The sequence below is a fragment of the Neofelis nebulosa genome, chromosome 5 (assembly GCF_028018385.1).
Source record: "Neofelis nebulosa isolate mNeoNeb1 chromosome 5, mNeoNeb1.pri, whole genome shotgun sequence".
Classification (NCBI taxonomy): domain Eukaryota; kingdom Metazoa; phylum Chordata; class Mammalia; order Carnivora; family Felidae; genus Neofelis; species Neofelis nebulosa.
In genome coordinates, this window is record NC_080786.1 from 24,780,246 (window position 1) to 24,802,205 (window position 21,960).

A 21,960-nucleotide genomic window follows, 5' to 3' on the forward strand; every position below is an offset into this window, starting at 1 on the left:
CAAAAAATACTTCTGAACAGAAACTCTCATGTGTCATTCCTAATTGCTAATTGTAGCCAGCACTTTGAAGCCAGCACCGGTGGCAAACTATCTCCATTTCACTGTCTGGAGAACATTCTGAAGCCCAGATGGAGCTGGACACGAGGGCAAAGGCAGCCACTTCTCCGAGGTGGAATGGAGAACCACCACAGGATTGACTTCCCCAACTCCCCACCTGGTCAGAAGCTGCCCCCGTTAGGAAAACTACTTAAGTTCAACGGTGAAGATGCATTTCCTCGGTCCTCCAGTGGAGTGTGGCCCAGGAAGTGCCTGGTGTTTCGAAGGGGTGCCCATACTTGGGGAGCTCCAGGGTTTCCATCTCAGGTCTCTGCAAGCTTACAGAGATGCAGATCAACACACTGGTTTCTCTTCCCAAGTAGCAGCCGGTAGCTAGCTGCAAGTTGAGGTGGCACAGCCACCTGTGTACCAACAGCAAAGGTTAGAAGTCAAGGAGAGACACAGCCATGCGCTGGGTCCAAGGTTAGAGGATCAGAGGGTCCCCAAGCAAGGGGAGAAGCAGGCTGAACGCATCAGTGAGCTATGAAGTGCATGTTCTAGGTCAGCTGATCTTCATTTCTGTGAATCTAAAAGGATATGGAACTCACGAGCTGTGTAAAGACACACAGACTATCACGTGCTGGAAGCCAATTAGGTTTTTTGTGTCTTTGATCATTGCTTTTCTGGTGAAAAAGGATTTCCACAAAAGAGGACAATCACACCCACAAAACTAGATGTAGAGATGATACCATTCTGTGGACACTACAAAAATAATTCCAAGCTTTAAGATGTCAAACAGATTCTGGACACTGTAAAAACATTTTTTCTTTTAAGAGCTGTAGGTTATTAATAGTGTTTGATGGATGTTTTACTAGCAAATCAAAAATTCTGATTCCGGAAAACTTCAATTGCTAGAGGAATACATGACATACATGTCCTTAAAGTTATTTTTCTCTTCTTTTTCTCGCTTCACAATATTAGGCTTAACATAACTTCATTAATCCAAACACACCAAACGGATGCTACCAAGATGCTCTAAGAAGAATGTTATTGGCTTATAGCCAATAGCAAAGGTCACAGAGAACAATCTGGCTCTGTTTCTCTTGATGATCACAATCCCTTTAGCTAACAGGGTTCTTAAAGTTGTCACATCATAATTCTAACTCTACCTTCTGGCTCCTTTCCAGGTCTTTCTCTAGCTGGTATTTCAGGACCGTCTTTATAGTGATCCAGAAGATGTGCTGCAGGGGGGAGGGAAGCAGTGGGGAGGGAATGCTGATAACTGGGGGGGGGGGGAGGGCGTGGGGCTGCAGCAGGAACATAGGTGTTATGGGGAGAGCGTAAAGTTATTTTTTCCCCACATGTATGGTCATATTTTATAAACCATTTTGTGGTTGGTGGCGCCTGGATGGGAGGAAGAAAGGAGCAGTGAAGGAGAAGTGTCTCTTGAAGTCCTGAGTGACTGGAGGGAGCTATGAGATCCCTCCATGGCAAGAACCTGCCTTAAGGTGAATGGGGGTGAGGGAGAGGATGGCAAGCGTTAGAATGATGTTCTTTAGGGGCGCCTAGGTGGCTCAATCAGTTAAGCATCCTACTCTTGGTTTTGGCTCAAGTCATGGTCTCACAGTTCGAGAGTTTGAGCCCCACAGCGGGTTCCACGCTGACCATGCAGAGCCTGCTTGGGATTCTCTCCCACCTTCTCCCTCTCTGCCCCTCCCATGCTCTCTCTGTCTCAAAAGAAAGAAAGAAAGAAAGAAAAAAGAATGATTCTTTAGTAAGAATACAGAAAGAACCCTTTTACAACCCACCCCCCTCCAGGCAACAAGTGGCCACTTTGTAGAGAAGCAGAGGGAAAGAAAGTGTGAGAGACTGAGCATTTACAGTCCAAAGTAGATGATTAAATCAATACAATGGATCAAGTTTACTAAGTGAATGAAAACTGAGGGATACCCACCTCCTTCCTGAAAGAGACAGGAAAGGTACATTTTTCTTTGCTGAGTTGAGTGTGAAGTTTGCACTTATCTGCCACAGAGGCATAAGGTCATGTGAAGATGAACTGGCCACAGAAGTGAGAAGACCACAGTGCTACCTTCTCTGCTCAATGAACATTTACTTACTCACAGTCTAGTGGAAACAAAACATTTACTAAATAAATTAGGATAAGGAAACTAAATGCTTCCTCACCGTTTCGAAAAGCCACCAGTATACATCCTGACTGAGCAAAAGAACGGTGTATATTATTTACAGAGCAAGGAACGCTGTTTTAAATATGTGTACAGTCCTTTTATTTTTTTAATTTCCTGGAAGGGTTCTTGACAGAAAGAAGAACTTAGCAAACAACGCAAGGAGGCACCTTTACCCAATGCAGAAACCTGAAATGCTTCTGGTCAAGGCGAGACAATATTAAAAATAAACTTTGAAGAAATTACATAAGAGCAAAATCTAAAATGCAATGTGGAATTTGATGGGAACAGGTAATTCCTCTGTTCTTGGATAGGAAAAAAAAAATCACAATACTTCAATGATCTTAGTTTTATCAAAAATGTAGTAGTGTTCTCTTACATAAAGCATGGTTTAGAATGAAGTTCCCTAACTTTTCTGGAGCTTTAGGTTTCAGATTCAGTGAGATTAAGTGTTTGCAAAATAAGCAATCTAGCTCTGCCCCTTTAAAAAGCAAAAGAAAGGCTCTAAACAGAGAAGTAAAACAGCAGAGACCCACCAAATACATGGCCCCAAACCACTGCACAGCTCCCCTGGTGGCCTTCCTTCAAATGAAATCTACCCAAGAACTGCAGTGATTTCAAGAGCAGGCTCCCATTTCTCGTTTGCCAATATGGTTAGACAGCTCCAACCATATTACTCTTTCCTAGCTTACTTTGAAATTTTAAATCAGACTGCTGGTACATCACATGCTACAGTGCTTGCTTAATACCGTTTATCATTTCTTGCCTGAAGACACCATCTGACAACACGTTGAACTCCATTAAGGTTTTCATGTCTGTCCTCCCAGAGAGTTCAGAGCTGGGCATCAGATTTCGTTGATAAAAATTGCTATACAATGAAGTCTCTCTTTCAAAGGTACTGTCAGCCCTTAAAATGCTATTCTTGTGTGTGTGTGTGTGTGTGCGTGCGCGCGCACACACGCACATAAGAATACTTCTGAATATGTGCTTCTCAGTTTCTGTGGAGACATGTAAGACTAGAAAACTGATCAGAAATAGTCTATAGTCACCACTGTGTGCACACCCTGAAGCCCCATCTTCCAAAAGTTTCCCAGTCTCCCTGCATCTGATTACTGAGCGGCAGCCGCTGTATCTGATCTCATCACATGTGTGGTTGTCACCACATTGTGTCTTTAACATTCCTTCTTCCTTCTATCCGCTTGGCAGCATGAACCATTTTGGAGTAGCTCAGCTGTATGGTTTTGATGACTCCACAGAAACTGCTTTTGGACACATCACTGGCTGGACCTCCCCTGTCACTGAATTAGACTATAGCCTTTGGGTTTCTGATCTTCCCTCTGCAGGATATACCCACCTTTCCTACACACACATATACACACATACCTACACACACACATCTAAGCTCAGTCTTATCCCAAAGCATAATATTCCATCGGGTCTTTTTTCTATAGTTACAAAAGTTGGAAAGGTTGACACCTTCAATTAAAAGAAGCTTTTGATGTTAAGTTCTGAGGCAGTAGAGTGATAAAGAGAGCCACAAAGGAGATGGGATCAATAGCAGCCTTATTACAGATCATCTCTGGCTCGGTCCAGATGGGCCGACTCCATTAATTATGAAGTGTGATTTATCTCTTCACTGCATTAAGCAGTGGTAAGACAAAATACGTGAAATCATACCAACAAGATAAAGCAGAGTGCTCCTGATGTTGGGTGCTAATTGCTAACGTGTCATTTCACATGTTTTATTTAAAGAAACTGTTTTTTTTTTTTCAAAGAAATACTTAAAGTAATGAGTTAGAAGGGACTCTTCAGTAATTTATACAAAAACACTCAGAGAGCAAATAATATCCTCCTAGACAGAGCATGGGGTTCCTCCCGTTTAACACTAAAAAAACCCACTATTGTCTACTGGATAAATGGATTCCTCAGAGTATGCTTTCTTAATTAAATAATAAAGCAATTAAAATAAAGATTTTTGTGAAGCTGCAAAAGATTGAAACAGACTAATTTTAAATAGAAAGTCGATCTAATAAAAAAAGAGAGCTGGAGAGTGGAATGATGACTTTCATAAATATTAAAAGGGTGGTAAAAATCACTTTCATTTAAAATGACTATGAGTTAGATCACTGATATTGGTGGGAGGGGAAGGTTGAGCCTTGAAATGCCAGTACAGATATAATCTTAAGAGCACGATATATCATAAAGAATATCCAGGCATTCACTAGAATGTCTTAAACTCAGGTTACAAAATCCTTATTTTCTCCCACCAGGCTTTTTTTTTTAAAGTTTATCTACCTACCTACCTACCTACCTACCTACCTACCTACCTATCTAAGAGAAACAGAGTGCAAGTGCATCAATAGGGGAGGGGTAGAGAGAGAGACAGACAGACAGAGAATTCCAAGCAGTTTCCACTCTGTTAGCTCAGAGTCTGACATGGGGCTTAATTCCACAACCATGGGATAATGACCTGAGCTGAAATCAGGAGTTGGACACTTAACTGAGTGAGCCATGCAGATGTCCCGAACAGCTTTTAATTACATGAGAGAACAAGCTCAATCTTGACATTTAATTGTGAAGAGTGAATGCATTCAAGTTCATTTACATAAATTTTAAGTAAAATATTTAAATGTTTTGTTTTCTGAAGTAATAACATAACAGATATGTTCAGATACCTATAGCCAGATTTCTTTGAGCGGAATTTGATCTAACTATTGAAATAGTCTTCCTTAGTTTAAGCTCATTGAATCTCCCTTTTACTATACACCGAAGTATGAAATATGAATTATTTTCCATCTTCATGAGGAACAGGAATCAGGAACGAGTTACCTCTTACTTTGAGAGCCCCACATGAACAACTTTGGATTATTATTATCGAAGATATCTGGGCTTTATCTGTATATTGATCATTCATCTACATTCCACACATGGCTAATTTTCCTGATCTGGATTGCGGAAAAAAAAAAAAATGGACAAAGAGACTCTTCGGGCTCTAAACCTAGTTCTGCCATTAATTTGATGTGCCACAGGGTTTCCATTTAATTATCTGTAAAATGAAGGCACTCATCATGTGTTCTCTGAGCTGTCTTTTGCTCTAACCCTCTTATAGTCTATAATACCCAAGTCTGAGCTTGGCCCTGTACTGTTGCTCAGAAATGTGCAGGAATGACCACAGTCCAAACGTTAATTTTCCAGATGTGCTTCCACATTTCTGAGCATGTTTCACTCTGTGAACTCAGCTTTCAACAGCCTACTTTTTATCATCTCTACCTGTTGAAATGTGACTCATTCTTTTTTTTTTTTTTTTTTAATTTATTTCTGGGACAGAGAGAGACAGAGCATGAATGGGGGAGGGGCAGAGAGAGAGGGAGACACAGAATCGGAAACAGGCTCCAGGCTCCGAGCCATCAGCCCAGAGCCTGACGCGGGGCTCGAACTCACGGACCGTGAGATCGTGACCTGGCTGAAGTCAGACGCTCAACCGACTGCGCCACCCAGGCGCCCCAAAAATGTGACTCATTCTTAAAGGTCTAGCTCAAAGGCCAATATTTCTCTGAAGTTTTCCTAATCCCTATACCTGAAACTGACCATTGTTGCCCACAAATATCCAAATAATTTGTTTACATATTTAAAAATATCTATTAGGTATCATTTTACTCTCTATGGATACACTTTATCTCTTCTATTAAATTATAAACATCTCAAGGGAAGAAAAGGCTTATTTGTCTGACAACACATGGACATTCCCACTCTCCATACCAGTCCAGTCCCTATTTTCAACAACCCCCACCCCTGATCTGCCTAGTCTAAGAAGGTATCTGTACCTCTCTTCTTCCTCTACTCCTGAATGGCTTTGACATCTGCTTTGACTCATGAATGGCTTTGACCCAGGGTTAAACGTCATCATTTCCAGGACCCAAGAAGTTACCACAAATAGGGCAAAAACACAGTTTGGGCAGATTTAAAAACCCATTTGTTGGTGGTAATCACAGGAGCCATTAGGACAATCCAGGGGCTATGGAGAGGGTGACCATACAACTAATTATCTAAACAAAGACACTTCTAAGAGTTAAAGGGAAAATTAGTAATAATGATTCTGGGATAACAGGTGTACCAGCAGGAAAGCCAAGACGTGTGGCCACCCTACACCTGGGCATTCTTTTCTAGCGTCCAGAGTGGCTTATATGTTGTTCACATTTCCATGGCCAATTCCTTCTCTGCATTCTCCTTTTTCACAAAGCAACTGGCATATTTCTGATATACTGGTTTATTAATAAGAGTTTAGACACTGAAAAGTAATCACAGTCGTGATAGCATAAATAAATATCTGTACACTCAAGATAGGCCATGTCATGGCCCTGCCCTTCCCAGAGGGCAGGCTTCAGCAGTGTAGACTGGCAATGACATAGGACTTCTGGAGGGGATTTCTCACACTATTTTTACTTCTCACCTGGAGGCTTCAAAGTATAAATGGGAAGTCAATGAAATGAAATAAGATCTTATTCCCAAGGTTAATTTTGGGTAAATCTCAATATAACATTACAAAAATAAAGAGCTCTATTTAAAGTTATAGGCTGTCCAAGGCCTTAGTACACTTCCCATTGATATTCTTTTATCTAGCTTTAGTCCATTAATTGCCACAAGGTGAGAAACCATTAAGTTACTTATAAAAGGACTAAAAAACATTACAAGAGTTATTGCTATAGCAATATTACAGGTTTTAAAATTCAAATTATAATAATCTGAACTTACTTTTAAATATTTTATAGCGTAGCTTTTCAGATGGGAGTTAAAACAGAACAAATCAATAGAACCAGGGGTATAATACAGCAGAGCTATTTCAATTAAACATTATGTAAGAGTAATTCCACAATTTAAAAACTTTCAACAAGCTAAAACATTCTGTCTTATCACTTCCGCAACCACACTACTGTAAAGTTATGTGCAGACAAGAGTTACGCAATAAGAGTTATCATTTACAAGCCCAGGAAGAGGAAGGGGCAGGGAACCAAGAACACTGAGTGATTCCTGTGCCAAATACGGTGATGGGTGCTGTGAGGTTGCCCGCGTCCATACGCCTCTTGACCACGAACCCTGAGAACCTCCTGCTCAGGGTCGGCACTCAGCCCCTGGACTAGGTCCTGGGACCTAACCCGTGTTCCGTCCACCCTGTTATCACCTACGTGGGGTACCACCACCCCAACTCTCAGGAAGTCCCTGTTAAAAAGGTTACCATGAAGAAATGTCACTGTATGACTGCTACAGAGATCAGGGTCTAAGTCATGTTAGATTTTGGTGAACAAAATAGGTCTACAAAATGTCTGACAGTTTTATTTGTTGCTTCAGGTTAAGAAGCATTTACACACACCAGCTACTTCTTCTGGCCCCTCCTCATGAAACTTGAGGAGGTGGGAACTAATTAGGTGGCCTCGGTCACAGCATGAAAGAGCTCTTCAAACTTTCCCATTTTTACCTCTTCTATCTTTCCTTTTTTTTTTTTTTTTTTTTTTTTTTTTGCCACAAAGGATCACAGCATAAGCTTCTTGTTTTGCTCCCCAGCTGCCTCCTACCTTCTAGTTGACTGCACGGCTCCCTGAGGACAAGGGAGATTCATGTTCATTCTTGTGACTCCTGGGACACCCAACACAGTGCTCCCCCCAGGGTTTAGATGCATTTGCCCCCGGCCTTCGTCCTTTCTTCAGGTTGACTGCCACTCTCTGTAGTTTGCTTGCAGTGTCCACTGTTAGGCCCTTTATATCTCTTACACTACCATGAACTCTAAGCTAGAAATAGTAGGGACTAATTCGCATCTGCAGCTACTGCACAGGAATCTAGGAAAAAGCTCACAAATTACCTTTTTAAGGTAATGAACTGATAAGCTGTTTTAAAATATTGTGTTCTACTGACTTGTACCTCCAGGTCTTATTTACCTGAAGACTCGAGTGAATACGGTCAAGAAGTGAAGAAGATCAAGAGCAAAAGGTATTTCAAACGTTTGTTTTTAGAAACAGTACGCCATGGTCAAGTCGATTTGTGAAACGGGGCATACTGTATCCATCGCCCTCTTGGGGACTCACTGTGTTAGCAAATAAAAGGCCCCAAGAAGTCCTGCAGTAAAGACATAGGATTAATTTTGTTCAAAGCAGTATTTCCCCAAATTATTTCACCACGGAACCCTTTCTCCCAAGTGACATTTACTCATATCCTAAGAAATCAAGGTTTCTCTGAACACACTGTGGGAAATGCTGACCTAACGTGCTGTCTCTTTCCTTTGAATTGTAGAAATCCCTCCAAACTAAAGCTTTTAGATCAATTTACAGAACACTCAAAAATATTTCTGTTAGAGTTTATGATGCAAATCCCATTTCATCTTTAACACAGCAGGCTACATCAGATGAAGCCTAGGGTTCTGTGGTCTTAGCTCATGCATTTCATGTGGAGGACGTAGTGGGTGTGGCCTCTTACCTCTGAGCACCCTGAGGAGCAAAGGCGGACAGCCTGGCCAATGTGGGAGAGGGCTGCCCAACAGCACCGAACCTCACAGGCTGTAAGAGCAACAGCCAGCACTCACGAGTTCTGACAGCTTCCACTACGTTGTGAGCGTGAAAACAGTGTTGTTCACCCACTAATTCTCCCTTAGAGCTATGCAAAGCCGAAAAACACAATAAGAGCAGGATGTGATTATGAAAATGCAAGATCTATGTAAACACAAAAATGTAATATTCTAGCTATCCTGAGGATACCTCATTAACGTTAAGTTGATTACAAATTACAGGTATCTCAGAGAAGCTGCCGTAAGGGAGGAAAGCATCAAACATTATAATCATGTGATGGAAGAAATTGCCCCTAATGGTGTTTAAAACTTATTTTAGAAAAAATTAAACTTCTCACTTTTACCAGTCTGAAAAATGAAAACAAAACTGAGCAAATTTTCTCTGATTGCAGAGAAATATGAAAAAAAATTCCTTGCTATGTATGTGTAGAAAATAGTGTATGCTTTAGAAATCAATTCAGATATATTCTTGAAAAGCTAACGACTATTTAATCCAACTGAGAGAAGTGTTTCTCAATCCTGCTTTCTAAAACAACAACAAAAGAGTAAGCTCTTTCATATACAGCGAAGTCAGAGGAATAATTTTTCCAACACAGGCACATGAAGCATGAAATAGGAAAGCACATCTTAACAAGAGCGCCTAAGTATGTCTGGTGTATTGTCTTAAGATGTCTCTCTCACTCGGGCTCCATAAAAGTACAAACAACAACTCACCATGTCGTAAGTTGTTACAATCTTCTTTAGAACCTCAGGCACGATTCCCTGCAACTCCATCGTGGGATACTGCTCGCTAAGATTCAGGACCACGAGGGGTGTGTTATCAGCTCCCAGAAAGCGGGGAGATACCGCCAACATGCACTGCATGAGATTGGCCACAGAGGAGAGGCCACACAGCTCTTTGAATGATACCACTGCATTCTGTTAAGAGGAAAGAAAGGAGGCACTTTGTAATTAACCAGAGGCCTTAATTTCTCACGGATATTTTACTTGATATACTTGATTATATTTGAACTGCCTGATACAATGGTTATTAACAATGTTATGACAGAATTAGCTAATGATTATTTTATTCCAGGAAAAATTGGCTATTTTCCAAAGTAAATACAGTTATAGACATTTGCAATACCAATTTATCAGAAGTAAAATTCTTCTGAAGGGTAAAGCCTCTTTTCCGATCAAAGTTCACAGTGGTGCTAAGGCTGGAATGCAATCATGAGCAAACAAAAAGAATGGCTTCTGTACTCAAAAGAGGTAAAGAAAAAAAAATCAGGTTTGAAGTAAGTGTCAAATATGTTAGCCATCAGAAAGGGAAAAGGGTATTTGTGAGACAGAAACTTGAATGTCTCTCATCTGGTTATGCCGGCTCCAAATCTAAAGGAATTTTTTTTTTGGGGGGGGGGGTGCGGTTTAAACAACAAATTTATTATCTCACTTATGGAGGCTAGAAGTCCAAGATCAAGGTTTTGATATGGTCTGTTCCTCTGAGGGCATAAGAAAGTCTGCTCTATCTCTGCTTCTTAGCTTTGAAAGTCATATAAAGATGAAGGCAGTGATCTGCCAGCCAAGGGATGCCAAAGATGGCCAGTAAACCACCAGAAAATTGAAAGGAATTGTGAGGGCACTGCAGTTTACTGGGGAGGCCTGCCCACCAGGAGACTGTCCCTATTAGTGTGCCCACCGATTTCAAGGTTTCTCCCTCTCTCTTTTTGCTAATCACCAGAGGTATGCCATTAAAATTTCCGTTAAAGAAAACCTCTTGAGAGTGTAAAACACCATAAGCTGGCATTCTTTGAGCACTTACCAAGTGCAAAGCTACAGTGGGCATGCTTACTATGTACTACCTCCTCTAATTCTCTCAAAGAGGCACGCAGTGGGTGAAGAAACTGAGTCTCGGCTGTAACCTCTCTCTGTTATTTCTCTGAGGACACATGGCTGGTAAGTGAAGGAGTCAAGATTTTGCCTGAATCTGCCGATGTTGAGACCTATGCTTTGAATCACTATGCTATAACAACAGGTACATCCTAACCAGAATAGGACTTATTCCAGACACACATGGGGTCCCTATCTGGGCACGGTGGCCAGAGGGGAGGAGTCGGGCCTTCCAAGTCCTGTGCCTTCTGCTCTCAGATACCCCAGTCTTAGAAATGAGTAGCACTTTGCTTTAGATTTAAACATTTTCTTCTTATTAGTAGCTCTTTAAACATGGACATCAAACTCAATGTCATTTTGCTCAAAATCACCTGTATGTCGACTGCTTGTGACAATAAACCACGGCTGTGATATCGACAGCAGGGTCTCCCAATAACTCCATCACACCTTCCTGTTTTATTTTCTTCACAGCCCTTGCTTGTGTCTGCAACTGACCTATGTGCTCATTCACCTACCTGCTCACGGTCTGATTCCCTCCCCCACTGCCCACTCCCAACTAAAGGGATCGCTTGTTCACAGCTGCGTCCTCCTGGCCCAGACGGCATGCCTGGCAGGTGCTCGTTAAGCCCCGCCACCGACTGCCCTGTCGGGGTCAGTGCAGACACGCAGCTCTGGAAACAGGATGTTCGAGCTCTGGAGAATCTTCACGGGAAGGCTGTGTCACACACACAACAGCAGCCCTGTGGCAGGGGACCGTGTGGCTTGCTCAGAGCTGAGGGTTTACCAAACCATTTTCACCCTGAGAAACAGGGAAAAGCCCTTTGGATTTCTGTTATGCTTTTACTTGGAGAGAAAGAGAATAAAATTTCTCCATTGTGGTAAGGTCTTTTTAGTAATGAGGTATCTATAACATCAGTACAGGGTTGAAATCTGAATATTCTGAATCAGGTTTACTTGCTGGTGGCATTCTTCTCATAATGGTTATATATATATATGTAAAATCAACTGATACATTATATATATAATACATATATATACACATATATAACGCACATATATATAATACAAACACATGCCGAGCAGCTACCATAGATGTGGCTCTCTCACACACTGGGCCGGGTTAGGGCCGCTTAGCTCTGTGAGGCAGGCCTTAGTATATTGCTGGACGTGTGGACGATCCTTAATTACACATTAATTCCTGATTGCTTTTAGTGATTATACAGTTTAGAGGTAATTATTATCTTAGTCTTCTAATAAATATAGATGCCACATGTCTTTTACTTAAACAATAGCTGTCCTCTAAAATCAAGAGGAGGCTCAAAACACAAATGCAATGGCTCACTTAAGGGCTTGCTATTTTCCTAGCACTGTAGCTCCAGAAGAAAGGACTGGAACCTGTCCCTTTTATTTTGGTAAGTCCTCAAAGTGTGCTCCAGCTAAAGATAATAAAGATTATTTATTCAGAAAAACCAGAGATTCCCATGTACATTCTTAGAAAAAAAAATGGGGATCCGTTAAGCAGACAAGGACTAGGATTAACAAGGACTAGGATATGGTTATGTGAGACAGCAAATTTATTTTAATATTAATAAAATTTCATTTCATTTCAATAAAAATGGATTCTAATACATTATCAATATTTTCAATACCAACTACAGTTTTGGAAATTTAAATGATAAAAAAATATGAGACTAGTGGTAAATGGTCTAATAGCGAATTGGAATTTACAAATTATTTAAAATCAAACACAGTATTATAAAAACAAACCCTTCCAAAGCCTTCAGTGTGAAGAAAAGCCGTTGAGTAAATACTTAACCACAAGAACGTACCTGCATGTTCTCTCTCAGATCTGTGGCATCCCGTATAGGGGGCTGGGCATTCTTGAACACCTCATCTACAGTTTTAATCCACAATGTTCTTAAAGATGCATATTCCCTGGATTTCTTCCCTTTTCTCACAGAAAGGCCCCTTTTATGTGGTTTCCCTCCTCCTCTTCGGTTAGTAATGGCCACATGGACAAACAAAGAAGCGTGTGCTAGGACCTCTCCAGTCAGTGACTGCAAGGGGACGTGGCGGTAGCCTGTCTGTAAACATTCAAAGGGGATTGTGTACTGACCAATGAACTCATCCCCGATGTAGTCATCATCTAGTACAACAAAGCGCACCATGGCCAGTTCAGGGAGGTTGATTTGAAATTCAAAGCTTTCATCAAAAATGGGAGCATCCCCATTCTGGTGCACTGTTTTTGTCCTTTGTTCCGCACAGTCGGCAGGGATTCCGTGAATTTCAACATAGACGTAAGGATCCACTACATCACCTTTGGCACCTGATCCTTTGGGTTTGGGAAAGTTCTGCCCGCTAATGATTTTAATGTGAAGAAGCTGAGGTGAAACCCCAGGGACGGAGTCCTTTGTGTTGGCACTGAAGAAAGACACTTCCTCCCTCATGATGGCCGGCCGAAGGACATAGCCGCAGTTCCCATTCTGCCTGAACCAGCCAATATTCAGGTCCATCATCAGGCCTGGGGTCTGAAAGTTCATGGCTACGATCTGACAACCACACTTCCAAAAGTCTTGAGGGTTCATGTTACTGGAGTCAATTCTCATGGGGCTGGGGAAAACCCTAGCAAGGAAACGTTTGTTGTAATTTACAAAGTCCCCTGGATTCTCATTGGCATATTTGCTGGCAAGCACTTCGTTAAATGAACACACTTCCCAGTACTTCTGAACCTGAAATGACACCTGAAATTCTTTGAACTGAACCGACTTGCAGATGCTCACCAGTTCAGACAGTTCTTTACATAGCTGAAATCGCTTCACAGGCACATTGTTGGGCTGCTCCACGTTCTCCTTTCCCATCCTCTGAGACATTTCTGCTCCCTCATCTTCATCAGTAACATCCCCTTCTACGCCTGAGCAATTTGAGGACAGCTTCTTGGCTTTAATTAGTATCCTCCCCTTCAGGACATCTGGGGATGGCAGATAAGATTCCTCCACATTGGGTGATGTTGTATAGAGCTTGTCTCCTAAAATTTTCTTCATGTGCTGAACCATTACCTTCTGCTGTTTAATAGAACAGTGATTTTCTAAACATAAGATAAGAGGATACTCTGAAGCAAAGAATGCGTACTTGTTAATAATATCAATGACACTGCGGAAGACTATCTGAGAGGTCATGGTGTGGCCCGTGTAAATTACAGGTTCATTATCTGGCCCGTCCCATACATCTAACTCAACACTCCGGCAACCCATTTTAAGAGCTCGGATGTATCCCGTGATATCAGAGGGACCTCGGAACTGATCCTCTATTAAGTATGTATTATGAGATGAGTTTATAAAGTAATGAGACAAAGGTTGCTTCATATCTTGACAGACCTTCTTATGTTCCGGATCAAATATATAACAGTCAGGTGACATAAGGTAGTTAGTGAACCCATCTATGGAAAGCCAGCCCTTTTCCTTACCTTCTTTGGATGGCTCATATTTGTGAATAATCTCAAGGCTAATTTCCTCATTTATATGTGCCACACCCTGCTCTGCCTCAAGAAACATCATAAGGTCCTTGGTATCAAGAAATTCTTTATTGCTTGAAAACTGAACTAAAAGGAAATAAATTTCAGGTCTGGTACAAAGCTCATGGAAAACCTCAACAAATTCTTCCTTTGTGACTTCAGTACCAGCTTTGTCCTTGGATTTGTGCAATTCTTTGAACTTGAGCTCAATTTTGCTAGTTTTTAAACCGGGATTGAGGTTTCTGATGCACTGCACAGCATTACACAGAGTTATATGCCCAAGGTCTTCTACATCAATTTCACTAAACATGTGTGAAACCCAAGAAGTCCTCATGTTGTCTTGGCTACTTTCTAACATATCAAGTGTATGTTTTCCATAAGAAATTAGGTACCGCAGTCCCGTAACCCAGATGTTCGCAACATCTGCAGAGTTGGCAACCAAATCAAGTGACTCATAATTCTCTCCGTATATGACTGAAAATGCGCAGTCTTCAGATATCTGGTCAGAAATGCCATTGCTGCGGAATATGTCTGTATTTTTTCCCGTCCTCACTTCCTTAATGGATTTAATGTCAATCTTGGCTTTCTCAGAATCCTTCTTAGATGGCTCCCACCTCAGGCTCTGCATGTCGGCATCCAGTAAAAAATACCTGTGGTAAATCCTGGAGTTGGAGCGAACCTTTTTGAGTTCTGAACCCTCAACCATCGAATTGATGCAATCACTTGCACTGCTGATCTTCTTCTCTGTTGGCATGCTACTAAACGAGACTGTCTTCTTCCGTTCTCTTTTCTGTTTTGTACCATCCTGGGAGAAAAAAATAGTGTATAAGAATAACATAAACACAGGCATCTATGTTCAAGACTAGGAATAAAAATTAAATTTTTTAGGGGCTCCTGGGTGGCTCAGCTGGTTAAGTATCCAACTCCTGATCTTGGCTCCGGGCATGAGCTCATGGTTCATGAGACTGAGCCCTGTGCTGGCCTCTGTGCTGACAGCACTGAGCCTGCTTAGGCTTCTCTCTCTACTCTATCTCTGCCCCTTCCCCCGCCCCCTTCCCTGACACACACGCATGCTCTCACTCTCTGTCTCTCTCTAAATAAATAAACATTTAAAAAAATTAAATTTCTTCAAGAAAATCATTCTGTTAAGATTTCCTATTGAATGTTCTGTAATAAATGATACTCAATCACTTACAGAGCTGAGAAGGGGCCCTGGAGTTTACAGCCTAATATAAACAAGTAAAAAAAAATCATTATTGAATAATTGCAGTCCGTGGGTGTCAAAAAACACAATTTCAATAATACACAATGAAATCCTGTACAGAGAGCTGGCTACATAATTTTCAGAGCTCAGGGAAAAATGAAAATGCAGGACTCCTTGTCCAAAATCATTAAGAATTTTAAGGTGACAGAAGAGCATTAAGCCAAAGTGCAGGACCATTCTGAGTGTGGGGCCTGCACAACCACACAGGTCATACACCCACAAAGCAGGCTCTGCGTGTGTGCACATCTCCCATACTCGTGTTTCTCAAAGGGCTGTCACCACACCACTTGCCTCACAACCACCTGGGTTACTGATTAGAAAGCAGATCCCTAGGCTCAGGGAATCAGATCTCCAAGGGTTAGTGCCCAGGAATTTGCATTGTAGGTAACACTCTGGGTGATGGGGATGCATACTAAAGTTTGAACACCACTTCCTGACCACTTGTACACACTAAGATGTCTAGACATTTCTGGAAACTATATATGCCAAAAGACCAGACAGAGCTAAGTAGTGACCACTAAATTGTGTGTTAAGTGAGTAGACACTGAAATCCCAGCAGAGATTCCTGGCTCATCAGAGTCTCCTATTAGATTAGTCACGGTTCTAAAGACTTCAGATAGGTATGGTTTTACTGTTGTGGGGGTAATGAATCTGTCGGAGGCCTAGATTATAGCTGAGGATGCTTCTAAATTCTAGAGTTGGGTTTATTAAAGCCTACTAGCATGCACCAGGCTAGTGCTTAGGACAATGTCACCTAGGTACTTCCAATATCAACAGGTTATTAACACTATCAAGTGAAAAACTTTCGGCAGCATCTATTTCTAAAGAAGTCTGTATCACCAACGGCCCACCCCTCAACTTTCTCGCACAGTGTAACAGGTGCCCACCTTAAGATGTCAATGCCACACCTCTGTGTGTATTTTAAGTTCTTTCCCTGTGCAGACAGACACTTTTAGTATTTTCTTTACATGCTCAAATGACCTCAAAGCCTCTTTCACGATTTTCACAATTTTAACCTAAAACATGCTATTGTCTTTCAGGAGGTACGTGAAATATTTGATAAATTTTCAGTAAGTCATTATATTCATACATAGGGAATAGACATGGAGATTGAGATAATATAACTTCCGTGGCAATAAAGAAAAGAGCATGAAAAATATTATACAAAAGCAATTCTAACTTTCCTGCTCTGGAAAGAATCTATTTTGAGTAAAACCTCTACATTTTAGAAAGTGATTATGCTATTCTCTGCATCTGCAATTTAAAACCACTCTTACTTTTTGACTACCTATACTTCCAAAAGCAATTTGCAGAAGGTAATTAAACTTAAACTTTAAATCATATGGGTATCATTTCCCTCAAAGTTTCAAAATGAACCATGGAGGCTTTTGTGATCTAAATGCCAAGATAAAACATAAAAGCCACAAGGCAGAGTATTTCTTTGCAATTGAATCCTCAGAACAATAAAGTGCAAAAGACATAAAAACTGTGGCAATTGTATCCATAAGATGCATTGTATCATAGCTGTTCCAAATCCCTAAAGCACAGACTGCCTTCTATCTATTCAAGCAAGTTGGCATGAAATTAAATTTGTAATCAGCCATGCATAAGGGCACGAAACAAATGTATAAATTTCCTATTTTTCAGAATAAGGATTGTCTTTACCTTTAAAAACACACATGTACCTTCAGTAAAGACAACATAGTAATTAAGTAAGGGAATTTTATAGTCTTTATAAATTATATCTCTAGGTGCCACTAGTAAAAAGAAGTCACAAAGATAAATGGAGGTGCTTATCCATTTATCCATTAAGAATACATATAGCATTTCCTCAACATTGTAATCTTTTATTCTGTCAGTTACAACATATTGATTCTAACTTACTACAATTGATACATTTCAAATTCATAGTTTTCTTTGTTATTAAGACGAAAAGGCCAAATTGCAAAGCACATTAATAACATTCTTCTGTGCTCACACACCCTCATCTGTGGGATAGGCAGGAACTTAAACACCATACTTAAGGCTTTAAAAACATTGCTTTGCTTTTCACAAACCAGCCAGGTTTTGGTTGGTGAGTTCTGATTATCCACTGTAGACACACGAACGTGATGGTCACCCAAACACAGGCTGATGTAATGACAGCAAGGACCTCCCTCACCAGAGACTTTCCTGTCTCTTCTTTCCCCTCTATCTGCTGTTGCCCAGAACCATCCTGTCCTCTCTAGAGTGTGCCAAAGCCTCCTTCCTCCCTGACAGATGAAGCTATTAGGAAACATGACAGAGGCATGTGTTTGCTCAGAGACCAAAAAGGAGAACAGGTGTGTGAGCTTGCCCTCACCAGCGGGTGGACCAGAATCACTGGCTGGAAAGAACCGGAAGATGTGAAGGCAGGCCAGTCCCCTCTGGCCAAGAGTAAGGAAAGAGAAGGACAGAAGTCCTTGTGTGGGAGGGGAGGACAACTGAGGTTCAATGGCAGGAGATCCAGGCCCCAACTTGCCCGAGTCCCAGAATCTTTACCTCACACCTACTCACTTCTACTTGGCTTTCACTTTTCAGCCCAGCAGTGATCAAGTACAGTTCACTCTTGACCAACGTGAGGGTTAGGGGCACCAACCCCCCACACAGTTGAAAAACCCATGTATAACTTTTGATGCCCCAAAAACTTAACTGTTCATAGCCTACTACCGACCGGAACCTTATCCATAACATAATTGGTTGATTAATAAAACATATTTTACATGCTATACGTATTACATACTATATTCTTACAACAAAGTAAGCCAGAGGAAATGTTATTAAGCAAAATGTCAGGAACAGAAAATACATTTACAGGACTAGATTGTATTTATTGACAAAAAGTCCATGTGTGAGGGGCCTCACACATTCAAATCCACGGGGATCAAGGGTCAGCTGTATTGCATCAGTATCAGACCTGGAATCTATTTGCTGTGTTGTCTCTTAAGGTGAGCTGAATTTAACGGTGAAAAGTTATCAAACCATATTGCTACATATATAGTCTTTTTACCTAAAGAAAACAACATGCATATAACTTCCATGCACTAATCACCTAACACCAGAGGGAAAAAACACAAGTTTCTGCCGAGATGGAGGTGCCTCAAACTACTTTTAAAAAGAGCTGGCCCCGGGGCGCCTGGGTGGCGCAGTCGGTTAAGCGTCCGACTTCAGCCAGGTCACGATCTCGCGGTCCGTGAGTTCGAGCCCCGCGTCAGGCTCTGGGCTGATGGCTCGGAGCCTGGAGCCTGTTTCCGATTCTGTGTCTCCCTCTCTCTCTGCCCCTCCCCTGTTCATGCTCTGTCTCTCTCTGTCCCAAAAATAAATAAAAAACGTTGAAAAAAAATTTTTTTAAAAAAAAAAGAGCTGGCCCCTATAAGTCCTCACCATCTAAAGCTTCTGAGTGGTCAGAGAGAATGCAAATTTGGCCCATTGGTGGATTTCTGCTATCAGCACTTATTAACACCAAGAGAAGGAACATAAGACAAATGTTCAGTCTGGAGGAAAATCGGCTTCCAAAAAACCCACCTCTACATCCACCCTGAAACGCTGAATTCTACATAAAGGCAGTGATGTCAGTGTGGGGATGGGGGCAGGACATAACAGAATGAAGAAGGGGAGGCAGTAGGGAAACTAAGCAGCCGTTTGTCCCTCCAGTTTGAGTCAAGTTATTGAATTTCATTTATAAATAACATTAAAGAAAGACCTGAGATCTTTATGTTGATTGAAGGGGGCCTAGGATTAAAGAGAGTTAAGAAACACCAGGTTAAAGAAATGTCTATCCTTAAAAAAAGAAAACAAAACACCCCCAGAAACAACTTGAGACCCCTTAAAGGAGCACAGCAAGGCCTGGTCTTTCTTAAGCTCAGTAACAATAACCCTGAATTGAAGGAATAAGTCACGCTGGGCACATCAGAGTTACCTTGCCAAGGTTTTTCATTCATTGTTAAAACTTTGATGTGCTCTCCAAGATGAGCAAAAAAGGAAAAAAAAAAAAAAAGGGATGTAGAGCGAAGTCGGTCACTTTGAAGGTCATTTTATACAATCAGATGGATTGAAAGGAATAAAAGAAAAGCTAGGTATGGTCAGATGTCGCTTCCCACTCACGTGGAAGTCCTCTTACTGCAAATAACAGAAAGCTGCTTGGCCCATGGATTCTTCTCCTTGCGGGTTCCCTCTCCCATGATGCCCTCTACTGTATTACCAAGAGTTCACCCTGACCCAACTTTGGCAAGGAGTCTATGAGGGCACAGATCAGATTATGGCTTGGGAACCTATAGGTGACTTGAAAGTCACCCATGTGACAAAGTACAAGTTAAGATGACAGCTTAGAGGGCCACCTGGGTGACTCAGTCGGTTTAGGATTCGACTTTGGTTCAGGTCATGATCTCGCAGTTCATGAGTTTGAGCCCCGCATTGGGCTCTGTGCCGACAGTTCGGAGCCTGGAGCCTGCTTCAGATTCTGTGTCTCCCTCTCTCTCTCTCTCTCTCTCTCTGACCTTCCCCACTCGCACTCTGTCTCTCTCTCTCTCAAAAACAAACATTAAAAAAAAAAAAGTTGATAGCTTAAAATGTGGAAAGCCAAAGCCAAGAGAGAACATCACTCCTACCATAACAAGAAAAAGCCAGACTATCTGTAAAATCATGTTTTCTTCTATTCATCAGAGAACTGTGGTCACAAAGCAACCAAGTTTGGAACTGAATTCCAAAGAGTGACAAGCCCTTCCAAGGAGAGACAAGACATAGAAACTGTTTCATGTTTGACAGATCATGGAGGAAGAGGCCACCAGGGAGGCCTGTGAGAGGTCCACTAAAATTTTAAGGAATTTATAAAGGCCAAGTGTGGGCTAGTATATCAGTGTAGAGTAACCAGGAGTCCCAGACACAGGGAGAGTTTGTATTCATTTTTAAGCCTTCTTCATTGGTGCTCCTGAAAAAGATGTGGGGGGGGGGGGGAGGGCAAGAGAGAGAACCCCTCTCCAGGTCACAGGCAATTAAAACTGCCTGTTTCCCCAACTACCCTACTATATTGAAGCAAAAGCTTTACACCCCTGAGGGAAGAGCAGCAAGCCGTCTTTCTCCTAGGTCCACTGGGGGAAGGGCAGAAGCAAAATCCATCTATCTCTAAAGCCAGGCAAAGCTCTACTGCCCCAAGGGATAGGAGAACCTCTTGGACTTAGAAGCCTGCACCAATAAAAACGGAACCTGACTACCACCAGAAGAGGGGCAGAAAACTGTCTCCTGCCCAAACTCAGCACAGATACTCCCTTCTATGGGAAGCAGGGCAGGAATGCTGACAAGGTCCCAGCCCTGATGCACAGGAGCAGAGGGCTGCCTAATATTGAAACGAGACCAGGAGGACCAACAACTCCCCCATACTCCCCCAGAAGCCCAGCACCAAGTAGCAGGCAGTGTACCATGGAGGAGGGGTAAGAACATGGAGAGAGATCCCTTTCTCACACAGACTTTGTAGATGAAAGCTGAGCACAGAACAGGAACAATGAGTAAACCCTTTGGGACCCTAGCCCCCACCTAAACACAAGGTTATGGTGGTCCACTGGTGGAGAAATGTAAAGTCAGTGGTACACTGAAGGTAACAATGGCAACTCAAAATACAAAACCAGCTCAATTATGGACTAGATTGGCTTAACTTCCCCAACACTAATGACCCAGAAGAGGAAGAGGCATGTTCATTTCTCAGCATAAGTACTCTTTACCTCAGTCTTTATTAAACACGATGCCTAGCATTCAATCTAAATTACAGGACACACACACACACACACACACACACACACACACACACACACACACACCCACATTACCCTCTACCCAATACAGGTCACAATCAAGCTGCTGAAAAACAAATACAAAAAGAAAAACTTTTAAGTTATATACAGAGGAATATACATCAGAATTATGATCCAGATGGATTACAGGTAGTCCACTTACATCTAACCACAGGGCATCTACTTGACCCAGCTTGCTAATGTACTCCATGTAATGAATAGTTTTCGAAAGTTATTCCCTTTTAAAGGACTGTAGTCCCTAAATTCTCCTGTGCTTCCACCAACAAAGGTGTCCTTAAGCTATGGGTAGGTCTCTGAAGGGTCACAGGTGGGTTTCAGAGGCCCCAAAAGACTGTGATTGGATTCTGAAAGTGATATGCAAACCCATCCCTCTTCCTCTTAAGAGGTTTAGAATCGTGGCCCTTACTTTTTAAAAAAAAAAATTTTTTATGTTTATTTATTTTTGAGAAAGAGGGAGAGACACAGTGCGAGCAGGGGAGGGGCAGAGAGAGGGAGACACAGAATCCGAAACAGGCTCTGGGCTCTAAGCTGTCAGCACAGAGCCCGACGCAGGGCTTGAACTCACAAACCAGGAGATCATGACCTGAGCTGAAGTCGGTCGCTCAGCCGACTGAGCCACCCAGGCGCCCCATCATGGCCCTTATTAACATAAGCTTCCAGAGGCAAAGAAAGAGATGATCATTTTCTAAAAATGAATGTCAACCTTAAATGTTAAAGGCAAA

The 21,960-nt window shown here is 41.8% G+C and overlaps 1 protein-coding gene across 3 annotated transcripts in view; it reads right to left on the reverse strand.

Annotated features, from left to right (window-relative positions):
- Positions 1 to 21,960, reverse strand: part of PLCL2 (phospholipase C like 2) — a 196,563-nt gene that overhangs the window by 59,197 nt on the left and 115,406 nt on the right. For all 3 annotated transcript variants that reach the window (XM_058729808.1, XM_058729810.1, XM_058729809.1), the window contains exons 2-3: positions 12,471 to 14,957; positions 9,487 to 9,690 (exon numbers count right to left, since the gene is read on the reverse strand). In XM_058729808.1, the coding sequence (XP_058585791.1) occupies positions 9,487 to 9,690; positions 12,471 to 14,957 (2,691 nt within the window). The remainder of the gene's footprint in view (positions 1 to 9,486; positions 9,691 to 12,470; positions 14,958 to 21,960) is intronic.